The 27,346-nt window shown below is 37.6% G+C and overlaps 1 protein-coding gene across 1 annotated transcript in view; it reads left to right on the plus strand.

The window, feature by feature from the left end:
* Nucleotides 1-443: 443 nt before the first annotated feature.
* LOC114648974 (dnaJ homolog subfamily C member 3-like) overlaps nucleotides 444-27,346 on the plus strand; it is a 42,250-nt gene continuing 15,347 nt past the window's right edge. The window contains exons 1-5 of the mRNA XM_028798338.2: nucleotides 444-926; nucleotides 10,899-11,009; nucleotides 11,427-11,551; nucleotides 23,802-23,876; nucleotides 26,199-26,342. Coding sequence (XP_028654171.1) covers nucleotides 842-926; nucleotides 10,899-11,009; nucleotides 11,427-11,551; nucleotides 23,802-23,876; nucleotides 26,199-26,342 — 540 coding nt within the window. The 5' untranslated portion in view covers nucleotides 444-841. The remainder of the gene's footprint in view (nucleotides 927-10,898; nucleotides 11,010-11,426; nucleotides 11,552-23,801; nucleotides 23,877-26,198; nucleotides 26,343-27,346) is intronic.

Below are 27,346 nucleotides of genomic sequence, written 5' to 3' on the forward strand. Positions count from 1 at the left end.
ATCTCCACCACTTAAAACTGGTCACTTTAAAAATTTTCAAATGCTAATATCGGTGGAAGTGACGTATGAGACCGTCCTCCAATTGCACTTCACCACGCTGTGATATCCGGATGTCACGGATGTATGAACTCGTTACCTATTGCTAACAGTCCTGAATGTAAATGTTGTAAGATCTGTGTTCAGAAAGTCAGTTTCCGTTATTGACACGTAAATATTTTCTTAGCCCCGATAAGTCCTCTTTTTCTATAACTGTCATTATGTGTTTCTTTAGCGGTATGTTTGTGAACGTAGAAGATATAGAAAGGTACCGAAAACCGGGTACCGCTTTTCATCGTTTCGTTAATTCAATTTCAGACGTGCCCGTAGTAAATTGAGAAACCAATCAAAATATGAAGTGAGCTCTTGTTCCCGCCCATACCGTTATTTGATTGGTGTGGTAAAACAGCTGTTCCAATTTCTTATCCGTTTCCTTCGAGGGAGTGGGTTGGGTTTAATCATCCAGCCCACTTCTTTGAAGTAAAGCTTGAGCGTTAGTGTCCAGGTGGATCAAGCGATCAGAATTTAAGAATGTCACGAACTATTTTGGGCGAAGCAGTTTACCCGTAGTTCTTAAAGTGACGCTTTGCAGAACCCCGTTGAGATCGACGGAATACCGGAACCTTTGAATCCAGCTGTTGAAGGAGCACACCGGTGGGTGTTGCTGATCGGATCAGTCCTCTTTCAAGCACTTCTTGGCTTCCTTGTTAGTTTTAGTTTTGTTTTAGTTTTATTTAATTTTTATATTTATTTTTTTCCTGGCGAGGCTCGTTCTGTCAAGCATTCACTGTCCTTTACCGGGAGGATGGAGATGGGGAGATGGAAGGGCCTCAATGGCTTCTTCTCCTCCGTGTTCCTGTTTTGCGTGGTCTTGGATGTACAGCTTGATGGTACGTGGTGGCAGCCTATCAGTTTTTATCACTCGCATGTTTCCAGTTTTACTTGCTTGTCTAAGTGTATAGGACATTGACATGCCTGTTTCTGTTTTCTACTTGCTTTCATAATTTTGTGCACTTCTGTATAGTTTTCTAGGATGGTACTGGTAAAGTAATAAGAGTTTCTGAGACATCGAGAAGGGTTGCAGCAGCATGGGAGAGTCTGGGGGTCAAGTTACAGTTCTCGAAGAATCTGAGAGTGTTGATTCTAGTTGTCGAGTTAATTAAAACCCAATACTAACGTCTTAGCTCCATGTTAATAAGCCCTGTGCGATATTTATAAATTATTATTAATAGGTTATGTTTATTGTACAAGACTGTATAGTTCAAGACAACTAGCCATAGTCCCATAAAACGAAACTCGGTAATATGCAGGCTATATATGGCTCATTATTAATATTAACTGTAGTCGTCATGCCATTTATGGTTTCAGTGTTTTTATTTTTTGTTTCAACACAGGAAAGCGTGAAATGTGCATTCTCGGTTGCCTCCAATAACCGATACATTGGGGGTGGTTGGGGGTAGAGGTTAAAATATGCACAGAAATTTTAAAATATATACGTCTTTTGAAAAACTGATTATTTGCTTACCACTTCTAGCACTTTGCTAGTCCGTTTTTTACCTAAATGGTTAAATGATACATGAAAATCCCTACACTTCTGGATTGATTTATTTTTTTAATCATCTCTGGTAAAAAATGAATAACACTGGAAAACAGGAATTTCTGGAGTTATGTGTTCGATTTTAAACTGACTGACCTCCCTGAGTAACTTAAGTTGAGTTCTACATGTAAAGGGTGTCTGCCATCTGCTGAGATGATTTCCAAGTTTTTTGTTTTTTTTTTCATCCTTGTCCTCTGACACACACTTCCCAAATCATCAATGTCCGCTCCAGTAACTTTAGGTGCATATTTGATAATCTGCTGAAGCCTTTTTTTTAATTTGTGGCTTGTCAGACTGCTAAACCAGGCAATGAAGCTGAAAGTGATAATAGACTGGATCAAACTGTGCTAAAAGGACACCATGAGATCATATTTAACTTTTAATAGACTGAGTTTATAGAGGAGAAATAAGTACTGATTACATTTAGAGTATTTGCTTTTTGTATTTATATTCCAGTTAAGATTATTATCTAGGCTAGTTCCTAAGTGTTTATGTTCACTCGCCACTTCTACTCCACCCCAAACAATGATGGGTGAACAAGTAGATTTCTGCCTCGCAAGTATAACATCTTTAGTCTTTTTGACATTCAGAGTAAGAGAATTCATGTTGTACCAATTTAGTAAACTGTTCACTTATTTTAAGTAATGGCCTGCATCCTGTCGGTATGTTATCAGCATACTTGATAACAGAACAGTGGTCATTGTTCTGTCTCAGGTCACTTGTGTGCAGTATAAATAGTAATACTGTAGACAAAACACATCCTTGTGGAGACCCTGTGTTTGAGAGAATGAAATTTGAAAAACTGTCTTGTACTTTGACTGTGCATGAGTTAAAAGAAAGTCCTGAATCCATGGTATAATGTAATAAATAAGTTAATAATGGGTTAACTTTGGTGTTCTCCTGCACCTTATGCTGTACAAATATATAGGAGTCATTAATATTTATGATTTTTTTAACTTGAGCCAAATGCAGCCATTTAATTTCAGAAATATATTGAGTACTGACATGTTGAAATGCATTTAAGTATTTAAAAGGGATTATAATTTGGGTATTTCACCACAGATCCATTTAAGTAAATTTCCTCTAGATTATGTACATCTACACAGAGAAGGTAGTGGTGAAACATATGCTACCTCTGTGTGTGTTTCCCAGAAACCTCTTATTTTTCTGGAACTTCTAAATAGCTGGGAACTAGTAAATGTCATCTCAACCATTGATATTTGAATTGGCTCAATCTAGCATGAGCTTGCTGGAGGGGAGTCCATGCCTGCTCTAGAAGCACTTGGTACAATTGAGAGCAGTCAATATGAAGGATATTAGGGAAGCTGAAAGGCAGTTAACAAGAAATATCACAAATTGGGCGAAAGATGACCCAAAATGGTTCTTTCAGCATTTTAAAAGTAAAAGAACAGTCAAGAAGGAGAAGTGTATCAGGAGTGAAATTTAAAATATACAGAAAGTGAAATGGCCAAATTGCATTTTCCTGAAAGTTTCCCATGTGAAGAAGTGGGCAACCTCCCAGTGGTAACAGGGACTACTAAGGAGGAACTGAGTGATTTGGCAATTTATAGAGGGAGAAGTGCTGCTTAAATTAAATACACTGAACTCTAACAAATCAGCAGTACCAAAACGTTTATTCTCGAGCGTAAAGAAGTTAATGATAACGGATTTAAACATTTGAATGCTTTTATGAAGTCACTGCACACTGGAAAAATTCCTAAAGACTGAAAATTTACAAATCTTATCCACTTATATTAAATGGTGACCAGGCAGATCAAAGTTAATATACTGTAGGCCAGTAAGCTTAATATGTATCACACATAAACTACTGTAAGAAATTTGGAAAAGATTGAGCAAAACATTGCAAGAACAGGAGTTTTCCCTAATCTGAACCCATGCTGATTGTTCAGTAAGTCATCCATATTACTAACCGAGAATGGTAAACCGGATGGCATGGACGCAGGTACACGGCGATGGGACCATGAGGCGTACAGCGCACATCTCCTAAACCGCAAGCGAAGTCGTATCCACCGCGCACGAAGGAGTCACGGCCCAAAAACGAAAGAGCTCAAATGACGTGAATGAGAAATGAAGCAACAACGCACCCATAGCTAACGACTACCGACACAGCCACACAAAAAAGAGGATTCTGCGCTGCAGCCCAGATTCAAACAGAAGAGGCTACGGAGGCCCCACAGGTCCACAAAGATGGTACGGAGTGAAGGCGCAGGCATCACTGCCATATTGTGAGTGGCACTACTGCGGAGTGAAGTTAGGAATAATGTGCTGCTTGGGATTGTACAAACCGCTGAACGCTTTACACCAAATTCAAACACAATACAGCTCAACGATACAAACACGAGCCCACCTGGATAAGATCAATGAACGCAGGCGCCTACAACGCGCGTCTGAAACTGCAGAAGCACAGCAGGCACGGGCTCAAAACGAACGCTCTCGACTGACGGATATACAAACGCGAGCCCGCCTGGATAAAATCAATGAATGCAGGCGCCTACAACGCGCGTCTGAAATGCCGCGGGCACGGCTCCAAAACGAACAAGCTCGACTAATGTATTTCAGGATACATGATACGCCGGGGGTAGGCGAGCGAAACGAGCAGGGGGGCAGAGCCCCCTTGTGTTTCACTAACATGCTGGAATTCTGTGAGGAAGTATCAAAAGGATTTGATCAGAGTGGTATAAATGTCATTTATCTTGACTTTCAGAAAGCATTTGATAAGGTCCCAAGTGAGAGGTTTGGCATCAACCTCAAAGAAGTTAGAGTTCAAGGTGTAATGTGTAGAAAGGTACAGGATTGACTAAAACAGAGGCAGAACATGGTTATGGTGCAAGAAACCTTATCAGAACTGGGTAATGTCAAGAGTGGTGTCCCTCCGGTGTCATTGCTAGGACCACTGCTGTTTTTAATATATACATGATTTAGATAGGAATATAAATAACAAACTGTTTAAGATTGCAGATAATCCCAATATAGGTGGATTATCAGATAATCTGGAATCCATTGAATCATTACAGAGGGGTTTGTACAGCAAACACGCTTAGGCAGATTTGTGGTAGATTAGATTTAATGTAAATAAATGTAAAAGTATTAGATGATGGGTTTTAATACACAATAGAAGGTCTGAAAATTGAAAGTACTGCTTATGAGAAGGACTTGGGAGCCATAGTGGACTAGTCATTGTCAACTTTAAACAGTACTTACTGTAGAAGTCTAAGTAGGCCAACAGAATGTCAGATTACATTGCACAATGTATAGAGTACAACTTGCAGATGTTATGCTTAAGCTTTATATTGCAATAGTAAGGTCTCACCCAGAGTACTGTATTCAGTTTTTGCTACAAAAAAAACATAGTGGTGCTAGGAAAAAGTCCAGAGATTATCGACTAAACTGATTTTTGGACTACAGAGTATGAGTTATGAGGAAAGATTAAAAGAGTTGACCCTTTGCAGTTTAAGCAAAAGGAGATAAAGGGGGAATGTGATTGAAGTGTTAAAAATTACAAAAGAAATTAGAACATTGATACTAGTAAAGTTTTTAAAATTGTAAAGCGAGCTTAACAAGAACACAGGGACACAGTTGGAAGCTTGTTAAGGTTAAATTTTGTGAAAACATTGGGAAGTTTTTCTTCGCATAGAGAATCATAAACACATGGAATAAGTTACCAGGTAGTGTGGTGTAGATAAGGGTTTTTCAAAACTTTATTTGGACTTATTTTGGAGAAGTTAAATGGAATAGGATAGGTGAGCTGAATGGCCTGTTCTCATCAAAAACATTCCTGGTGTAGGGCTATTCAGTTAGTTGCGAGTAGGAGCCAGATTATGTAAATGATACCAGTGAAGGGGCTTTTTTTTTTTTTTTTTTTTCTCAGAATCTAAAAAATTTTAAATAGCTTTTCAGAAATTTTTAGTTGCGTTTGTATTTGCAAAAGAGTTAAAATAATTTCAAATTATGGAAGGAGGTTTGGGTTCCTTAATTTTGTACTTGCACTCTGTCAGTGTTTTATTATTTTATCAAATTCACAAACAAGAGACATGCAAACAATTCACCCTGTCACATTTCACTCTTTTTACCTAAAAGACCACATCCTGTTTACATCCGCTACATTTGTCGCCCAATGAGGAAATTTTCAAATTTGTCTAACTATAGTAGTTAAATCAGGTGCATAAATTTTAAGCATGATGCAAAGACAAGAGTCACAGGAACTGGCCAATGCTAGTTACTCGATTACATGTCTTAATGGTATTCATATGCAAGAAAGCCGTCTCCAATGTATACGTTGAGCTGAACATGATACATGTATTAAAATAAATGGTACATGCCTCCATTAATGAGGTAATATCTCCTGAACAGCCTTGGAAATTTCTAATGGTGAGCATAACTGCCTGGTGGAAATTTTAGTTGAGATTACCTTTATTTTCCACAAGTGGAAATTTTACTTTGATCCAATCCATAACATGCAAGAGCACCTTGCTTCATATAATGCATCCAGTAAAATACAAATTAATGACATTTAAATAAATACAAAACAGAATTCTAGAATAGTTGCTTATTCCAACAAAACAGAATTTGACCTGTTTAAAATTTTTGTTACTGGTTGTATAAGACTTTTTTTTTTTTTTTTTTTTAGTCACAGACAAACGCCCCCTCTCCCCCCCGCTCTGTCATGAATGAAAAAGTCAGTATGCTCTAAATATGACACAGTTTCGTAGGATGCTAGTTAAAATGTTCATTTTCCCCAGCCTGCTTAATACTTTTTTTTTTTTTTTGTAGGCACATTTCAAGCTTTCCCTAACGTACAAGGTTTTATCCAATATAGTCCCAAGGTACTTAAATTTCCTGACTCTCCACTTTTTCTCCATTGACGACCAGTGGTTTAGCAAATTGCCGAACAGTTCATCTTCCTAACATTTAGTTGGAGGTTCTGCTCCTAGGACCATCTGTGCATCCTATTGGGCTGCTCTTTAAAATGTGCCTCATTGTTAGAAATACCAATCATTACTGTATTATCTTCAAACTTGACAGCTAAACAATTGCTGTCAGATCCTCTAAAGCTATTACTTCAGTTAGAGGAGAACATGGAGGCAGTCACTGTGACTTGTGGTGCACCTAACAATATGTAATGAACTGTAGAAATATAGTAATAAATTAAGCTGGTGTCTAAGTTACAATGAGTTGTCTTGAAATACCACAGGGTAAACCCACATTTTTATTCAGACTAGAACAAATCTACCTTTCTGCTCTCATCTTGATGACATTGTTTCTGTTTCAGTGACTAGTTAAAACTAACTGTTGGCATTCATGGAGGCCTGAATTTTACATTTTATAGGCCTGATGGGTGCCTCCAAAAATGAAAATTCTAAATTATGGTTCTTGCCAACTAATTTTAAAAAGAAAAAATCAAGGGGCCAGTAAAAATCTACACAAGGGCCTAGGGGCTACTAATTGAATAGTTCTGTTCTGACTGTAACCAAGATTGGATGATTTGACAGTTGACACACTTGAGGAAATTCAGCTTAAAGTTGCCAATAAAGCTAAGACATCACTTTCGGATGTGGAAGGAAAATTGGAGTATCTGACAAAATGTACTTTTATATTGGTGGGAAATAGGATTTGAACCTTCTTCTGCTGCCTCTCAGCTTGAGAAGACTAACCACTGTTACAAAAAGTCAGTCTTAATTTGTTTCATTAGAATTGGGGGGGGGGGGGGGGGGGAAAATCAATTAGTGTCAGATTTGAGATTCTGATAATTTAAAATCAAAATTGATTCCTAAATCCCAAAAAAAGTATATGGTGCTAGTGGGTTTTTTTTTCTTTTTTCTTCTTACTCTCTGCCTTTTCCTTTCTTAATAAAGCCATGTTAAGACAACTGCCACATGTGCTAATGCACACAGTTCCTGAAAAGACCACACATCACAAGTTTCTGTACATGTGGTAAAAATCTTTGGGTTTTCATGCTACCATAACTGTAAACTCAAACAGTGTGATCATTCATCCTGGAATATAAGTATTTTATTGTTGGGGAGGGTGTACCTTAGTGACTCCATGTTTTTGCGCAATTATTAATTTAATTTGTCATTTGTTTAAAAAATACAGCGAGGCGGCGCACACACAGCAGATGAGTTTGTGCCCCATAAACAGCCATATTAATTTCGGCAATCAATCAGCACTACGTTTAGCATACCTGCAGGTCTCTTTCCTTTTGCTGAGGACCACATGAAACTTCTCCAAAATAACAAACATGGCCACAAAATATGTGGCTTCCCCATGTACTGTATAGGGTGGTCCAAATCTAATTATGCAATTTTCATTACACTGTAACTTATTACGTTTATTACATAGAGAATTCGCAAAAAATTATTTTTGTTGCCGATAGATGGCAGCACCTGCCCTGCATTCCAAAATGGCGGGGAGACGGTTGTCAGTCGAACAGCAGGTGCTTTCTTGCATTAAAAGTTGCATAATTAGATCTGGACCACCTGTATCTTTCTGTAGGAGCCCATACCCTTCACAAAACTGGTTTCCAACACTCTTCATCTCCTGTAAATCATTGAATTTCTAGTAATGGGCTGCTTCACGAGTGAGTCCACACATTGTGCTGGGACTCTGCTTGTGTATTTGAATAGACTTGTGGTCTTTAGTGTGGGTTCCCCTGTAATGTGATGTTTTAGTGCATCATACAATGCATACGTTATATGCCATTTGGTATGGTATTCTTAAAAGCAGTGCCAATGTGCCATCTATTGGAATGACAAATGCAATGTATTTTATTAGTAAAAATGATTGTGCTGCACAATCTTTTTGGATTGACCGAGACACAGCAACTGGATAGACACATCCTTTTATTAAGATTGATTTAACAAGTCATTAGGGTTTGGAACTGGAATGAATTTGTATGTTTTATTTGGAGTGTGTTTTCCATGTAGTGTTATTATAACTAAAAATGTTCATATGCCTGGAATTTCCTTTTGCCACAGCAAACATTACCTTCTCTGTGCATCTCTTATCATATGATGCTGTTTTTATGTAGGATTGACAATCAAATTAAAAAAATAAAGTTCTTTCCTGTTCTTTAATAGCTCATTTATTAGCTGAGAGATAATGTGATAATACATTTCTTCAGTGTCATTCCGGAGATTTGAAAGTTAACTGTAAATACAGTGTAAAGCCTTTGCAATTATTGTCTTGCAAATAAAACAAAGTATTAAACAAGTTATTGCCCAAGTTTCTTCCAAGGCAAAAATCAATTTAGGTGGAATAGTAAGCAAACCCAGTGTTAAATGACTTTTTAAGTTGTATGATGTATGTTACACATACAGGGTACTTTTAAAGTTAAGCCATTGTAAAACTTTGCCAGAAGTGAACACTGAAATGAACGATGTTTTAATTAGCAAAGTTCTTCTAGCAGGAACTTGACCTGCTACAAGAAATAAATGAAAATTTGAAATACAGTTCTACTCTTTTTCTAAATATGTTTCCTCCAGTGTAGGTCTGTGGGGAGTCAGAATTCATCTCGGGAGCACAACCTGATTTAAACCAGCCCTGGATGAATGTCAGCCAGTTGCAGGGTGCATCCTCGTGCTTACTCACACCAAAATTTAGAGTTGCCATTTGCTTTTTAAGCTATTAACAAGTCTTTGAGGAAGATAAACTGAATCCCAATAACTATAAACAAATAAGCTTTACCTCTGTATTGTGTTAAATTGGTTAAAGGAGACACAAAATAGAAATGCTAGAAGGGGACTTCAGTAAAACTTCCCCACAATTGTGTTGTGGAATAATTTGAGACTTTGGGATTAGTACTGTAAAGGTAGGAGAATGTTCTGCTTCAGGAGAAGTCTTGTTAGCTTGTAAACAGCATGGAGGGATTGACTGAAAAGGCTTCTGTAATACTGAAAAATGTATTTTTAAAATGAAATTCATTGTTAATACAAGAGATAATTATGTAACAAGGTTTCATTTACATTAATATAACTGACACCCAAGATTTTTCCCTTGGTTTTATGAACAGAAAAAATGCACAAAATTAAATCCTTGTGCTGTAATTTTAAATCCACAGCTTGGATTGGCTCCAGCAGACCCCTGTGACCCTGTGTTACTATATAGCAGGTTGGAAGATGACTGACTGACATTCATACATGGAGCTTTCTGCCTGATTTTAATTTTTCTCTGATGGGTTCAGGCTAAATTTGAGCAAAAATTGTAATTTAGTTTTATTCCTCCCAAAGAGGGAATTTTGACATTTTACCAAAGCACAATAATATATAAATATTTTGACAAGCAACAAGCCCCTCTCAAATATACACCAGAATAACTAAAAAAAGGGGGGGGGGGGGAGACAAACTCCTAGCTTGGCAATTAGTCTTGGTGAGGCATTATAAAAGTATTTTGACACTGGTATAATGAAACCCCAGTACTGTTTCTTGACATGCTTCTGGCGAATAATTTTTGGCTGAAAGTACTCTATGTTAGTGTGTCAGAGAGAGGAATGTAACCTTAATCAAAACTAGTAACTAGTAAAACAAGTTCAGAAACAAAAAGGGAAAAATGGAGAGAACACAGAGCTTCTATAAAAAAAGGTTGCTGCTTGCACAAATCCCAGAAGTAAGTTAGCCCTGGGCTGACAAATGTAGATGCATATTACACAACCAAAACTTTGCTGGCATGAATTTAAAAATCCTACAAGCAAAGATATCTGCAGCGAAAGCAAAAACCGCTCAGCACAAGAAATGTTGCACTAATTGTTTGGAGCATGGGAATAAATGTTTTCTTTTCAGTGCGTATGTGTTTTTCATCTGTACTGTTATCTGCCCTGTGCTCTATTTTGAAAATCACTGAGAGAGTTCACATTTGATTCATTTTCAAAATGCAGCAAATAGACTTGAGTAAGAAATTCAAATTGGTATTACACTCAACTTATTGTGAATCTGACAATCATTTAAGTGTCTCTCCTGTGAGCACTGGCCGCAAGGTAGGAATCAAGCCTAGACAGGGCACCAGTCCACCACAAGGAGATTCTTAAAATGTTTTAGTTGAATTCTTTGTATACATTTTCTAGCAGTTCTGTTCTCACTGTTTTCTTTCCTTTAGGGCAGATTTTGTGTGATTTTAATCATAGTTGCACTTTTTATACTTTACTGAACTACGGTATTAAGAGGTTTTACTTTGTAAATTCAGTGGCTGATTTTTTTTTTGTTAGAAGCTCTTGTTCGTATTCTTTTCTGACTAAGCAATTCATTTGCTGTAGGTCTGCTTGGCGCCTCTCATGAAGAGATTGAACACCACTTGGAGATGGGGAAAAAACTGCTGGCTGCTGGTCAGCTAGCAGAGGCCCTCTCTCATTATCATTCTGCAGTGGGTAAGTTCCTGGATGTTAGAATATACAGAATGTCACTGTAAAAAATGAGCCTGAGTAAGTTAAACCCTTTAATAAATTTTGATTGTACTTAATTTAGTGGATAATCCGAACTACTGTGTAAATATTAATAAAAGCAAGTTCATGGTTCATATTTTTATTCAAGTATCATTTTTTGGTGTCTCCTCCAAAAAAAAACTTGCATTTTAAAATTCTGTACATTTGAAATGGCTATCATTTTTCTTCAGATTCTATATCATATTTACAGCATTATACACCTCAGTATTTTATATAGACCGTATAAAATTATGGGTTATCGCCAGTAAATTTTAAAGATAAGGTGATATTTTAACTTAATAAAAATAAACATTGTTTAAGGCAAAAATAAGTTCATGCTAATTTTTTCCCACTTCTTCACAGAGGGAGATCCCAAAAACTACTTGACTTACTACAAACGGGCAGCAGTTTTACTTGCAATGGGAAAGTCTAAAACTGCTCTCCCTGACCTTAGCAAGGCAATTGAACTTAAACCTGACTTTTTGGCAGTAAGTTATACCTACTTCTTTTGTTATCTTAAATTTTTACATTCAAACTATAATCTGTGTCTATAGTAATGTTCAGATTTTTGTTCTTTTTCCATATTTAAGTTCAAGTTTATTTTTGTGTGTTAATAATATAATTATATTCTCATTTGCATGTCTTTTACAGAGTAGTGACCGTATAATATAAAAGGGCACATTAATACAACAGCAAAAAATTGATACATGCATTGTAAGAAACATCAGGTAATAGTCCATACAAGTGGATATTTAAGTGGCCTTATGATGGAAGAGTAAAAACTGTCCCTTTAATCTAATAACAGGAGTGCGAAGGCTTCTATACCTGTTGCCAGAATTGAGGAAAAAATAACTAGATCTTGGCTTTCCTGTATTGTAAGAATTCTATTTGTGGTTCTAGGGCACTATGTGTTATATTTGTGAAAAGTAGGCACACCCCATGAAATGTTTTCTTTTTAACATATGTGGACATATCAAGATTTGGTTTTCTTTTAAATAGTGTCCATAGGTAAAGGTGACATAAATGTGGTATATCTGTCTGGTGTATAACTAACTTTATATAAACGTTTACTTACTTGATAATTTTACATGTGGGAAAAAGTAAGTACACCCCTGCATTTATCACCACCTGAAATACCTAAAATTAGAATCGGGTACATCAGATCAGGTACAAATTATGAGAACATCATTAGAGGATCTTGGAGGAACCTTTCCAATTTAAATCTTAGACTTTTAGTTCTTTGTGTTTATTGAAGTGTGTTTTATCACCATACCTAGACTGAAAGAGACCTAATCTGGAAAGGAATTTAAAAAGATATGCAAACAATTTGACACCATTCCATGGCCCAGAACATCATCTATAATGGAGAATACTTCAAACAATTACTAAAGCCATGCTGTTCCAGAAAGAACATCGGGGCAAGGCTGAAGCTTAACTACGGACACTTAGGCAAAGTCCAAGACTTCTGGAAAAATGTGCTCTGGACTGACAAGTCAAAGATTCTTATTTGGCTATGGTACCAGAAAATGTGTTTTGGCTAAACCAAAGACCACATTTGACCAGAAGAACCTGATAACCATCTGTAAAGGATGGGGGTAGAAATGTTGTGGTTTGGGGCTGCTTTGCTGCATTAGGGCTTGGGCAGCTCCCCATCCTAGAATCATCTTTGAATTATTTATTGTACCAGTAGGTGCCTGAGGATAATGTGGGGCTTGTCAGAAGATAGATGCTTAGCTGAAAGTGGACCTTGTGACATAACAATAACCATAAACATTCTAGTAAATCCAACAAGGAATAGCCGAAAAAGAAATGGAGTAAAATGATCAATTCTAAGCCCAGATCTGAATACCCATTAAGGGTACTATGTGGAGGTGGGGCTTAAAATGCTCTGTGCATGCAAGAAATCCCTTAAACATCGTATAGCTGAAAGAATTTTCTTTGGAGGATTGGGAAACACTCCAAGTAAATGTCAGAGACTTATAAAGAGTTTTAGTATATGGTTGCCTGCTAGAAGTTGCTTCTGCCAAAGGGGGCAAAACCAGCTATTAGAATCAAGGATGTGCTTGCTTTTTCCACAGAAGGAAATGCAGTATCTGTTCATTTTTCATTAAATACATTATTGCAATATCAAATTTTCATTGTTTTTATTAATGGCACCACCTTTATCTAAAGACACTTTTTTAAATGAATATAAAATTTAATTCCACATATGGACTGTAGTTACTTTTTCACATGACTGTGTCTCTTCAGAACAAATGGGATTTGTGTTCCAGTAATACTGTAACACCACATTACCATCCTCTGTAGAGCACTGCTGTCCAGAACTGAACAAATCCTGGACAACGCTCTTAAACAGTAAGAATAAAGTTTCCTGTGCACCTATAAATGTTGGTGAGCACTTAGGGTAGACCTCAGTGATTTCTACAGACATCTGAGGAAATAAGGCATTGGTAAACTGTCTTGATAATAGGCGAGATGAATTGTGCCCACTGTGGATCGTCGGTGAGGGTGATACAAAAGAATTCAAAACCATCAACATTAGAGATTCGTTGTCTTAGCACTACTTGGTCAGAAGACAAATGTTTTCTTTAAACTATTTTGTATTTGTTGGCAATACATCCACGATGGTGGTATCATTTGCAATGGTTAGTCTTTTTTTACAATTTTTAATTGTTAGTTTTAGACAGATTTTTTTACTGTACTGCTCTGCATTCTAAAGCCTTCTGCAGTGCCCTGGAAGTATTTTTTTGGTCTTGATCCTGTTCCATTTTACTCATGAATTTGAGATCCCTGATTAGCTGTCGTAAAATCCATTAAGCATTCATTGTAGCAAACAAAAGCTGGTTCCTTTGTCATTAAACACAATGGGATATAACTGCCATTTTTCTTTTTTTTTTTTTCATTTTATTATTATAATGGATTTAAAATCATCCTCTATAAACCACATTTTCAGTTTCAGTAAAGCATACATGGGCTACTTCAACCAGCTTGCCTTTCTTCGAGTCTTCAGGCTTAACATATTCCTATCCCAAGGGCAAAGTGAAAAGTTATGGTACAAATAGTAGCATGTGAATGTTTTGACCTACATTTTGAATATATTTTTAATATGAATATTCAAACCTGAATTTCACTGTAGTTTGACTGCTTTATTCAGCGCACTACATTCTGGGAAATCTGCTTAGTGGAAGAGATGCTGAAAATCCACAAAAATTTTCTGGCAAAGCAATGTTTATTATCCAGGTGTTCCAGTATGGTTTTTTAGGCTTTATTATTGTGCAAGTTTTACTACCAACTTAAGTTTCAGTCTCTGATTTTAAATTGGCAACAGGAATTGAAACATGACCTAACTGCCCAAGGTGAGGATGGGATGGCAAATGACAATAGTCATGTGTAAAGATCGTCAAAGGTATTAGAACCCCTGATGAGGCAGGTGACATGCTGGTGATATTTGTGGTGAATACTCTGTAAATCTTCTTTGATGTCCACATCAACAATAAACTATTCACCAGGATATGAAGTTTTGTATTTCATTATTATCTTACGTAGTTCAGTCAATGCAATGCTGGTGGTTGGCTGTGGTCCACAACAGCCTGGAAAACACTGCAGAACTCTTTTGTAAGATAAAACTCATCATGCTCAGTCAATGAATATTGCAGATCAGGGTCCTCATGTATAACGCTGTGCATAGAATTCACACTAAAACATGGCATTCAGACAAAAGTGGAAATGTGTGTATGCACAAAAAAATCCAGGTGCATAAATCTGTGTGTATGCCAAGTTCCAAGCACTTCCCCTTTACAAATCCCAACAAATGTGAAATTTAACGCACATGCCTACAGCCCCACCTCAATTTCTCCCTGACTTTGCATATTTTAATAGGCAAATCAATATAAATATCACCTTCTGTTCAGTGTTTGGTTAAAAACAATGGAAAAGGCATGTGAAAAAAATAATTTCAGTGGATGCGAAGTGGAGGCAAGGTAAAACATACTATTTGTTGGTTTATGCAAGGGTATAAGAAACCAGCTTGGCTGAGACACTTGAACTTGCAAGTTCAGAAAGTCGCGCACAGCCTGAAAGAAAAAAAAAGTAGTCTGATATCACAGTCCACGTGAAAAGGTGAGTTGCAGCCCACTGTCTGTTTATTCTGTTTCAGGCAATATTGCATAAAACTGACCCCCGTGTAATTGTTAGGCGGTGGTGATGATGATGCTGGGCCGAGTATATCTTCGGGCACTGGCTGCACATACACCTCTGCCTCGGAAACTGCTGGGAGGCCATCTGAGTGTGTGCTGACAGATTTCGCTCTGGATGCTGTAAGAGATGTGGCCAGTGAACTAAGGAATATAAGTGCTGTACTATGTGATATTGACCACAAATGAAATGAATTGGTTTATAAATGCTGCATCTGATTACCTGTTTGTACATTCAGCCAGTTACATTCAAAGTTATAACTTTGCTGTCCGATCTGGCTGATCATTTGGTGTGTCAGGTTGATCATAGCACATCTGTTCAGGTGGCATGCTTGCAGACTGCAAAACATTTTCTATGCACTATAGAGCAGTACATTAGTAGAGTGGTAATGCTTTCTGTTTACTTAAGCAAATTCATTCTCTGAAGGCGCCTTTTATAGCGCATCAACGGCACCGAGCACCATAACAGACTGATTCTCTGCTCTTTACTTTGAGGTGACTCGCTATCCTAAAAAGGACTGCTTGCCTTTTGCCACACTATTTGGGGGGGCGGGAGCACCTGTGGCTGTGTAGGGCCGCCATCTATATATATAATTTTTTTTTTTTTTTTTTATTATTATTATATAAAGGTTTTCCAGCTACAGTATATACAGTCATGTGAAAAAGTTTGGGAACCCCCTCTTAATTCTTTGTTAAGACTTTTGTTTATCATTGGCTGAGCTGAAGAATTTCTTGATATTGGGTTGAATTCATCCGACCCTCGACTTTAACAAGGGCCCCAGTCCCTGAACTAGCCACACAGCCCCACAGCATGATGGAACCTCCACCAAATTTGACAGTAGGCAGCAGGTGTTTTTCTTGGAATGCGGTGTTCTTATTCCACCATGCAAAGCGCTTTTTTGTTATGACTAAATAACTCAACTGTTGTCTCATCAGTCCAAAGCACTTTGTTCCAAAATTAATCTGGCTTTGTCTAAATGAGCATTTGCATACAACAAGCGACTCTGTTTGTGGTATGAGTGCAGAAAGGGCCATACAGATGTTCTTTGTGCATATTGTGCTGAATTGTAGAATGATGTACAGATACACCATCTGCAGCAAGATGTTCTTGCAGGTCTTTGGAGGTGATCTGTGGGGCTGTCTGTAACCATTTTCACAATCCTGCGCATATGTCACTACTGTGTTTTTCTTGGCCTGCCAGACCTGGGTTTAACAGCAACTATGCCTGTGACCTTCCATTTCCTGATTATATTCCTTACAGTTGAAACTGGCCATTTTTAAACCTGAGATAGCTTTTTGTAGCCTTCCCCTAAACCATGATACTGAACAATCTTTTCAGATCTTTTGAGAGTTGCTTTGAGGATCCCATGCTGTCATTCTTCAGAGGAGAGTCAAAGGGAAGCACAACTTGCAATTCACCGTCTTAAATACCATTTTCTCATGATTAGACACACCTGTCTGTGAAGTTCAAGGCTTAACAAGCTAATCCAACAAATTTGGTGTTGCAAGTAATTAGTATTGAGCAGTTACATGCATTCAAATCAGCAAAATTACAAGGGGACCCAAATTTTTGCACAGCCAGTTTTTCACATTTGATTTAATTTCATACTAACTAAATACTGCTTCCCTAAAAATCTTTGTTCGGAAAACACCCCAGTTTATTTATATATATATATATATATATATATAATATATATATAATTTTTTTTTTTTTGTGTGTTGAAAGTAGAGTAAATTATTACGCAGGCTGAGTGAGAAGAGTTCCAAAACTTTTTCATATTACTGTATGATGTAATGTCAGCTCATTCTTTTGGTGATTTATCGCTGGCTGATGTAACTTGTCCGTTGCAGTTGACCGCTCCGATTACATTTGGAAAACCAAATGTTGCTATGAATTGCGCTTTTATGTTTGCCAGTTCAACCACTGTGTACGGAAATCTTATACATGTGGATGACAAATGGATAATGTCATCCTATAAAGCTGGCATGGTGCGACTCCATGATGGCTGGGGAAATACCTGATCGGTCAGCAAGTTCAAGTTGAAAAGCTCCTGTTGCTAAATACCTCCAAGAGTGACAGAACTTGCAAAGTAGCAGATGGAGCACAAATCGTCAAAGTCTGCCTTTGTAAAGCCAGTTCAGCACACTACTCCAAGAGGATAGTTGTTGGAAATCGAAATCGACTTAGAAGCCAGTCGTTGTCATCCGTAAATACAGTTAGGTCCATAAATATTTGGACAGAGACAACTTTTTTCTAATTTTGGTTCTGTACATTACCACAATGAATTTTAAATGAAACAACTCCGATGCAGTTGAAGTGCAGACTTTCAGCTTTAATTCAGTGGGGTGAACAAAACGATTGCATAAAAATGTGAGGCAACTAAAGCATTTTTTTAACACAATCCCTTCATTTCAGGGGCTCAAAAGTAATTGGACAGTTGACTCAAAGGCTATTTCATGGGCAGTTGTGGGCAAGTCCGTCGTTATGTCATTATCAATTGAGCAGATAAAAGGCCTGGAGTTGATTTGAGGTGTGGTGCTTGCATATGGAAGATTTTGCTGTGAACAGACAACATGCGGTCAAAGGAGCTCTCCATGCAGGTGAAAGAAGCCATCGTTAAGCTGCGAAAACAGAAAAAAACCCATCCGAGAAATTGGTACAACATTACGAGTGGCAAAATCTACAGTTTGGTACATCCTGAGAAAGAAAGCAAGCACTGGTGAACTCCGCAATATAAAAAGACCTGGGGGGTATTTGTCGTATGTGAATTACTCGTTTAGCCAGATGTAATTGTTGACGATTTGGCATGATCCTGGATCTGTCGGTTTTTTGAAACTCTTGCGGGATTTGTTGTCATAGCAGCACTTCCAAATCCTCAAACCTGCTCGGAGCAGGTTTGTTCTATGTAAACAAGGATCAGCTCACACACTTAATCAGTGTCTGTGCCTGGAATTCATTTAGTCATGACTTCACCATTCATGAATGAGCAACCAATTGATATCAGTACCCAAATTATAAGAAGAGAATTTCATATAGAGAGGGTTTTGCGCGATCGGCAAGATCCTTTATTGCTTCCGGAGGAAATTCTTTTCGAAAGATACCGCTTTAGCCGAGGGGGAATATTGTACCTCAAAAATTTATTAGGACCTTATATTCGAAGTCAAACTCGGCGAAGTCGGGGTCTCACAACCACACAGTATGCATTGCTTTGAGGTTTTTTTTGCAAGCGGCACTTTTTTTTTTTTATATATATATACTGTAGGCGATGCGGAAAATCTAAGTGCAGTTTGCCAGGCAATTCGTAAAGTCTGTTTGGCTCTGAAATATTTCCTTCGAGTTTTCATAGTGTTTCCTGGATACCTGCGTGTGCAGACAAAAAAGGCGTTTCATGTCATTGCAGGTAGGTAATACACAGGTAAAAACACTCCGTTCCATAAAGAATCTCACAATCAGCCTAACATTCTCATTACCCAGGGTTTCCAAATGTGATTGGGGCACATGGGACTGATCACAGTGGAGTTTGATCAAACATTATTTGGAAAATGTACCTCTCCTCCTGATGAATAATCAGACACAGTGTCTTCATCAAATATTTGACCTTTGTCAATATCTCGTTGGTCAGACACAGGTTCTAGGGATATGACATTCCCTGCAACTGACCCAACAAAAAAAGAGGGCTATATGGAACCTACCTATGGCACACATTGAGGACAAATATATGCAATGACCATCCTTTACCTGAAATGAAGTGACCACTGCATCCTGCCACTGGTTCTGAGGAGGAGCATCCCCCTGGAATGCCCTCAGAAATAGGGCGATGGGCATTTTGCTGGAGAGCCAACTCTTCTGCAGGGGTTAGGTCTGGACCGCGTGGACCTCCACCTGTTTTTTGCTTGCCTGCCTTCTTATTAGCTTTAAAATTAATGTTCTCTACATTATATGATTCTTTATGTCAACAATTCTTTAAATAGTTATATACCAATATTTACCAGTTTGAAGTATATTCTTGTACTTCACTTTAACCTGTTCCCGTGTTCTCCTTGTGCTCACGTTTGATCTGGAATTATGACATATTAAATAATGATTAATCTGACACACAGGAAATGAAATGCTGCTTTCAGTAAGTACAATGCACACGCGTTAAATTTGTCAGCCACTTTTTGCCAGCCGTCTTTTCTGGTTTGGGCTGCTTTTGCAGTGTTGCCCCTTGTGCGTATTAAATCTTGAAATTCTTCATGTCCTTCAAATAAAAGGTCTTGCTCTGCTTGGGCCGGGGGGGGGGGGGCATTTGGGGGGAAATGCGCCCGTTTTTTCGTCATTTTGTTACAGCCTATCAAAGACTTGCTGATCATGTTTTCTAGACTCTATATATGGGCTTTTCAGTCGGAGCGGGCGCACGCGCGCGCATTCATCTCGGATGAAACTAATCTACTACACCACTGCATTTGAAAAACCGACTTATCCCGGATGAGTTTCACTGGCATTAACTCCTCCAAGATGATGCATCTAATCTCGGATGATTTAAGCGACGTACGGAAAATACCCCAACAGTAGTGGACGATCGCAGAATCATTTCCATGGTGAAGAGAAACCCCTTCACAACAGCCAACCAAGGGAACAATATTCTCCAGGGGGTAGACGTATCGATATCCAAGTCTACCATAAAGAGAAGACTGCATGAAAGTAAATACAGAGGGTGCACTGCAAGGTGCAAGCCACTCATACTGTAAGCCTCAAGAATAGAAAGGCTAGATTGGACTTTGCTGAAGAACATCTAAAAAAGCCAGCACAGTTCTGGATAAACCATTCTTTGGACAGATGAAACCAAGATCAATCTCTACCAGAATGATGGCAAGAAAAAGTATGGAGAAGGTGTGGAACAGCTCATCATCCAAAGCATTCCACATCATCTGTAAAACACGGTGGAGGCAGTGTGATGGCTTGGGCGTGCATGGCTGCCAGTGGCACTGGGACACTAGTGTTTATTGATGATGTGACACAGGACAGAAGCAGCTGAATTCTGAGGTGTTCAGAGACATACTGTCTGCTCAAATCCAGCTAAATGCAGTCAAATTGGTTGGGCGGCGTTTCATGATACAGAAGGACAATGACCCAAAGCATACAGCCAAAGCAACCCAGGAGTTTATTAAAGCAAAGAAGTGGAAAATTCTTGAATGGCCAAGTCAGCCACCTGATCTTAATCCAATTGAGCATGCATTTCACTTGTTGAAGACTAAACTTCAGACAGGCCCACAAACAAACAGCAACTGAAAGCCGCTGCAGTAAAGGCCTGGCAGAGCATTAAAAAGGAGGAATCCCAGCATCTGGTAATGTCCATGAGTTCAAGACTTAAGGCTGTCATTGCCAGCAAAGGGTTTTCAACCAAGTATAAGAAATGAACATTTTATTTCCAGTTATTTAATTTGTCCAATTACTTTTGAGCCCCTGAAATGAAGGGATTGTGTTTTTTTTTTTTTTTTTTTTAAATGCTTTAGATGTCTCACATTTTTATGCAATCGTTTTGTTCACCCCACTGAATTAAAGCTGAAAGTCTGCACTTCAACTGCATCTGAGTTGTTTCATTTAAAATTCATTGTGGTAATGTACAGAACCAAAATTAGAAAAAAGTTGTCTCTGTCCAAATATTTATGGACCTAATTGTACGTGCTCTCTTCTAATTCTTCCATTTGCGATGTCTTCTAACAACATTTAAAGTGGCCATGGTAGTTGGAATAGTTTGACCATTCCATGAACCATTATATTTTTACAGAATGATTACAATCAAGTGAATTAAATTTGTAAACGATATGCAATTTAGTTTCAGTGCAATGTATAAAGTCCGCATCATAACTGTGAATCTGAATAATACTGAGATGTATACTTGATATAATTTTCATGATGATAGGAATTAAAGCATGTTATTAAACATGGGAACACGGTGGTGCAGTGATAGTGACGAGCAGGCACCTCGTCCACAGATTGTTCCTACCTCCCACAAGATGCTGGCTTGTGGCGTGCGCGACCTTCGATGAAATAATTTATTGCAGCAGTACTGTCTCTTTCAAATGTACTAACCCCCAATTCCTTTCTGTCCTTTTTCTATCTCCAAGTAACCAATCGCCACACAATCGGCTCTGTAATAGATGTTAAGCCATCTATAAGCTTAGAATGCAGATTCTTCAAAACCTTTAAGGAACATTGAAATATCTTCGTAGTACATGTTTAATTATTCTATCCATCTGTCTTTCAGTGTCGCGCCATCCCCAGCAAGAATACAGTGCGAGGCAGGAATAATCGTGCCGCCAGCTCGTCACTAGCGCTGCAACACCGTGTCCTCACATGTTAATAATTAAACAATATAGACTATTTAAATGACGTTAAGATTTTATCTGTATAATGTAATAAACATATTTTGCTGCATTTCATCTTAAAAATGATATCATCATCATATGTAAATACACGCTTTATAAAGTGGCGCAGGTTGAGCAATATTATAACTGTATCGCAAGTTTTACAGTGAGGTAATTGTACTTGTAAGTATAAACAGTTCTATAAGGAGCACTTGATGGATTGATTGAGTGCGTTTACAGTTCTTGGGATGGAATTGTTTCTGACCCGCGAGGTCCGTACACGAAAGGCTCTGAAGCATTTGTCATATGAGAGAAGTTCAAATAGGCAGCATGTGCTTGATGCTGTATACCAATAATTCTCCTTCCGATCAGCTGCTCTGAGTGGTGCAGTGAGAGTAATCTGGAAAAAGATGATCCGATGTGGCAACCCCTAACGGGAGCAGCTAAAAGTAGAAGGTGCAGTGAGAGTAACAATGCTAAAGCAGCTATGGTATTTGGAATAAATTTGGGTATTCCGTGGACCATTATATTGTTACAGGTTAATTGCAATCCGATGCCTTAAACTAATTAACAATATGCGGTTAATTTCAGTGTATATGATAAAGCCGCGTCAGGGATGTGGATCTAAAAAAGAAAGGGAAACCACACTGGAACAAAAGCACTGCTTTGACGCTGGGTGTGTCCAGTTTGCAAAACTGAGCAGAGAACTTGTGTACGCCAGGGTTGGAGCTAGTGTGAAAATGTGCGTGGCTTTATGCCAAGTTTAGGTTTTATACATTGCGATTTGAGCTTCGAAACGGGCTTACGCTACATTTTTGTGCATATGCACCATTTATACATGAGGCTCCTGATGCTTAGAAACCACCAGCCTTATCAGAGACCTTGGATAGTTAACACTACTGCCACTGTCCATAAAGTATTTAACATAATAATAATTGCCATATTTAATAAACATTTGTTAATTTCTAACACCATAACTGGTCATGGTGCAGGTATCCAAAGAGTTCAATGCTGATTTCATCTGACCTATGATCAAGCTGCTTTCAGATTTTCTTTGTTTTCAGTGAAGTCCTGCTATCCAGTCTTCGTTCTTTTTTTCTTCTTTCCATTTCTCACTAGCGTACCTAAAGTTTTTATAGAGACAAACACTTTTTAAATTATTTTACTGTTAAATTAACCTGATTTCAAATGATTTTACAATAATTTAAGAAAATCCTGTACTTTTGCTAATGGTTGTCTATACAAACTTGTCAGCATAAAAGACCATGTTAAGTTAAAATGGAAAAATTAAATCAGCAGGCATTATGCTTGTGCTGTGAAATGTGCTAGTAAGATTTCATCTGGAATTTAACTTTTGACATCATGATACAAAAAATACAGCTGTAGAAGTTGTATAGAAACTAGTAACCAGGTGCATTCCTAGATTAAATGGTGCATCCTATAATGACAGTTTTAAATAAATGGTGGTACTTTATTTTTGAATGATTCCAGCATTTTTGGGACTTGATCCAGGTCTCCATAAATGGCAAAGAGAGTCAATTGAGCAGAATTCTTTGTTAAAAAATTAATCATGAAATAATGATGATATCAATTTGAAACTAAGGGGATTGCATTTACTGTAAGGAAAAAAGTCATAGAGTTGAACAAGGAGAAGGGCCATCTAGGCTATTAGGAAAGCAAAAAAAAAAAACTTTATAGAACTGAAAAAAATTCCTTCTGTTTTTCAAATGTTTTAGGTTCTCCTGTAAATTTTGGTCTAGAGCCTTTTCATCTAGTTTTTATGATGATTATAGAAAACTGCATTGATGTCAGTGCAGAATCTTCCATTCATTCTCATCAGTTAACTGGAAGGAAAACTCGTAATATTAAAGTATTTTCTTTTTAAACAGGATTCTGTTTTTTGCTGTGTAACTAAATAAATATGAAATGATGTATAGGAATGTCATGTACTATGTTAAAGTGAAGAGTAAAAAATGCTATTAATTTATAGTCTTAAATATGCAGCACTCTAAAGGACTACATAATTTACCTTTTTGATGCAATTTGTATTGTACTAATGTAAAAAGTGATATTTATATTTTTTTGTGATGACTCAATCTTTTTTTCATAATACTAAAACACTTTTTCAATGGTATAAAGTCTGCCCTACTTTCTTACCAGCTACTTTCTTTTACTGTCTTTTTCTTTGTCTCAGGCACGGCTGCAGAGAGGTAATATTCTGTTAAAACAAGGAAATACTCAAGAAGCAAAGAAAGACTTTGAGGAGGTGGTAAGTGTTCTTCCTTTCAATAATATATCTGTACTGACTAGTTGTGCATGTAATGGATGTTGTGTTGCACTGCTTTGTACTTTTAACTTTTGTTACAATTTTTTTTGACATTTTAAATTAACATACTGTATATTGTTGAATGAATTTCCATTTATCACATTTGCCTCTCTAACAAGAGCACAAGTAAGAGGTAGATGGTTCCTCTAACATTGGCATATATGATCATATTAAACTACACTAATGTAGATTCAGCAGCATGAGGTGAAAATAACTTTTGTGGTGGGTGTAAATTATTATTTTTTTTTTTTTTTTTTTACATACATTATCTATCCTTTCACCTATGTATCCATTTTCTACTCCATGGCCATGGTTAATAGAAGCCCATCCCAATAGTATTTCATGCAAGTCAAGGTTCAACACTGGACCAGAGGGCCTTCCTTCTCTGGGCATTCGAGCTGTGACTCCGCCAATTTGGAGTTGGCCGTTGACTTAAGGTGCCGAAACACTTAAAATATTTGAGTAAACGGGAGTACTTGTAGAAAACCCAGTTTGGTGAGAGGAGACCATGCAGACAGCATATATACACTTGCCATGCATAGAAACAACCTTAGACCTTTTGTGCAGCTGTTATGTGGTGCCTGTTGTCATGTTTGTCTTCTTTCCAAAACTTTACTCTGTCACTGTTGTGTTAACTGACCTGTATTCCTCTCAATCTTTGTCAGGACAGCAAGCCATAAAAACATAAAAAGAGCTCCAATCCTTGTGAGCCACAAAACTGGTTTTGCCACATTACTGTTATATATATTATTTTAAATTGGCAATGCCTCTACAGAACATGAGGTGCTTATGAGAATGTTATGTGGGTCCCTTTTGTAGCCCTCCATTAGTGTCCTGAACTCCAAACTTATTGTGATGTGTTTTGCTGCTGCCAGGACAGCTGTGAGCAATGAGAAGCAAGGATGGGAGTGAGCCAAGGAAAAATCACTTTTTGTGAGGGTGCAGGACAGTTGAGCACAAGAACACTATCCCCTCACCCCTGTTACTCAACAGCCTGAGCAGTTTAAGACTTTGTCACCTAATCATCCGCACTAGGCTAAAAACAAGAGTAATTACATTAATTGGATTCGTAGTCTGAGTCCCGACCTGATTGTATGGGTCGTTACCTACTAGGTAACGCATGTGGTTGGTCTGTCATGTAATGAATGTAATTACTCCGATCTACAGGCTGTCAAATAAACGAACTACACGCCGTGGCGCAGCGTAAAGGGACTTCGTCTCTGACGCTGACGTCTGAGGTTAGATCCTCGCAAGGGGAGCAGTAGAGTGTGTGCGCCTGATGAGCCAAAATAAGGGTGAAACACGTGTCGCGTACTCTTTGCATTATTTGACAGTAAACTATTCAACATTCCATGATCTGCTTCTCGCAACTGATTTTATATATATATATATATATATATATATATATATATCCAAATACCACTGACTCACTCATCAGAAAATCTTCTGAGCCATGAGGACTTGAAATTTGGAATGTAGGTTACCCTCGGCCCATAGGTCTTCGCTAAGAAACGGTTTTAAAAATTTCGTGTACCAAGCCTGTTCTGTATGTCTGTCTGATTTTCACAAAAGAAATTACATAACTGATGTAGATCTGGTTGTTTTCTATAATTTGCTTGAACTTTCCAGTTGATTTTGCAACTTCTTATCGTGCCAAGTACCATAGTTTGTTTGTGGTACCGATTTGTATTTATGCAAATCCAAGAGAGTGGCTTTGGGCTGAGAGTAGGGGGGAGGGGCCTTCCTCATTCACTCGCCAGCCTCTGTTCAAGTTAGTCTATGTCCCGCCACATGTTGGAGTACACCTTGCCTTTGCCTAGCTAGCGATACCTGTTTGCTCAAAAGACATTATCATCTTGAGATTGTTAAGTAGTAATGTTTCTCATTTTTGAGAAAGAAAGATCAGAGCTCCATGTGTTTTAGAGGGTAGCTGCTGATTGCCAGAGATATCAAGGCCATGTTCTTTTCGCCCCACGTGGGGAACGCTTTGCCATCAGAGCTCAACACGATCAGATCTAGTCCCAACGTCTATTGATTTTTAAAATTTGTCCTGTTTCATTACTATGTGGGTGAAGCCACGGGGTACAGTTAGTAAAGTGTAAAAGCGCATAAATGTGACGTCCATAATTGTTAACCTAAGTTATATATACAGTATAATATATTCAAATATTATTTTCACTTTGAGTATTCCATCTCTTTGCAGGTTATCATAAAAGAAAGTTGTTTAAAGCTTTGCTAACTTTGCATCTGATCTCTTGTCCACAGCTGCGTGGTAACCCACACCATGAAGAGGCTTGGCTACAGCTGCAGCATATTCAAGAGCTAGATCAGTTAATCCTTGAGGCAAGAAATGCATATAATCGAAAGGACTGCACTGCAGCTATCACCATCATGGAGAGAGTAATTGAGGTGAGCATTATTTTACCTGTTGTAGAAATATAGTAACAATACAGTGCAGGGTATAATAACATAACATCAAGTTTATGCATAAGATTTCAACTAAACTTTTTTTTTTTGTACAGACTATATAACTGACATTTGCAGGCGATCTACTAGGAAACTAATGAGGCATAAGCTTCAGGGCCCCAGAAGCGACTTTAGTGAACATTTTCTTAATTTTGGGCGTCTACTGTATGACAAGGGGTTTTTAAAAAATAATATAGTATGATTGAATACAAAATAAGTAAATATACAAATTAAAAGGTCATTAAACTGTCATGTAGGCTAGCCATAAAATGTTCAAATTAAGGCTGTTTCATTCTAAATATGTAAATTATAAATAATTTAAAACACTACTGTAATAACATATGTGACAAATTACATTTTTATTAAAATTACCTTAGGCTAGCCGTGATAAAAGGAAAAAAAAAATAGAAAATTCAGGTTAACAATCAACCTAACCTTTTCAGTCTTTGACATTTGACCTAAAGAGAATATAAACATACACACACTAAATATGCATAGTCCTTGCAAGCTGGTTCAGAATATAATGTACCACTGCAAATTTTATTTTATTTATTTATTTTTTTTTTGTATCTTCACTGGGAAATTTTAGAAGAAATGCATTTAATTGGTATTTTCATAGCAAAACGTGATTTGTTTTGCCTAACAAAATGTTCTGCTTTTCCATATATTGTCCATCACTGTCTAAAATTACTGTTTCTGAATTCCTTTTAGATGACACATAACTATGCATTTCTTCTGTTTTCCAAAATGTGGCAAACTACAAATTTTTGTGCTGCTGCAGAGTGAAACTTTAGTCTAGAATTTGAGCTCATTTTTGCTTTTGAAAATGTTGGGAAGAAATTACTTGAAATAATAAACACAATTCATAACAACAGTTAAATGAAAATCGAATACTACAACATACTCTAAATTAGGACTGTTTTTCCCAACTAGGAGTTGCTTGAAGG

This window comes from Erpetoichthys calabaricus, chromosome 3 (assembly GCF_900747795.2).
Source record: "Erpetoichthys calabaricus chromosome 3, fErpCal1.3, whole genome shotgun sequence".
NCBI lineage: Eukaryota > Metazoa > Chordata > Cladistia > Polypteriformes > Polypteridae > Erpetoichthys > Erpetoichthys calabaricus.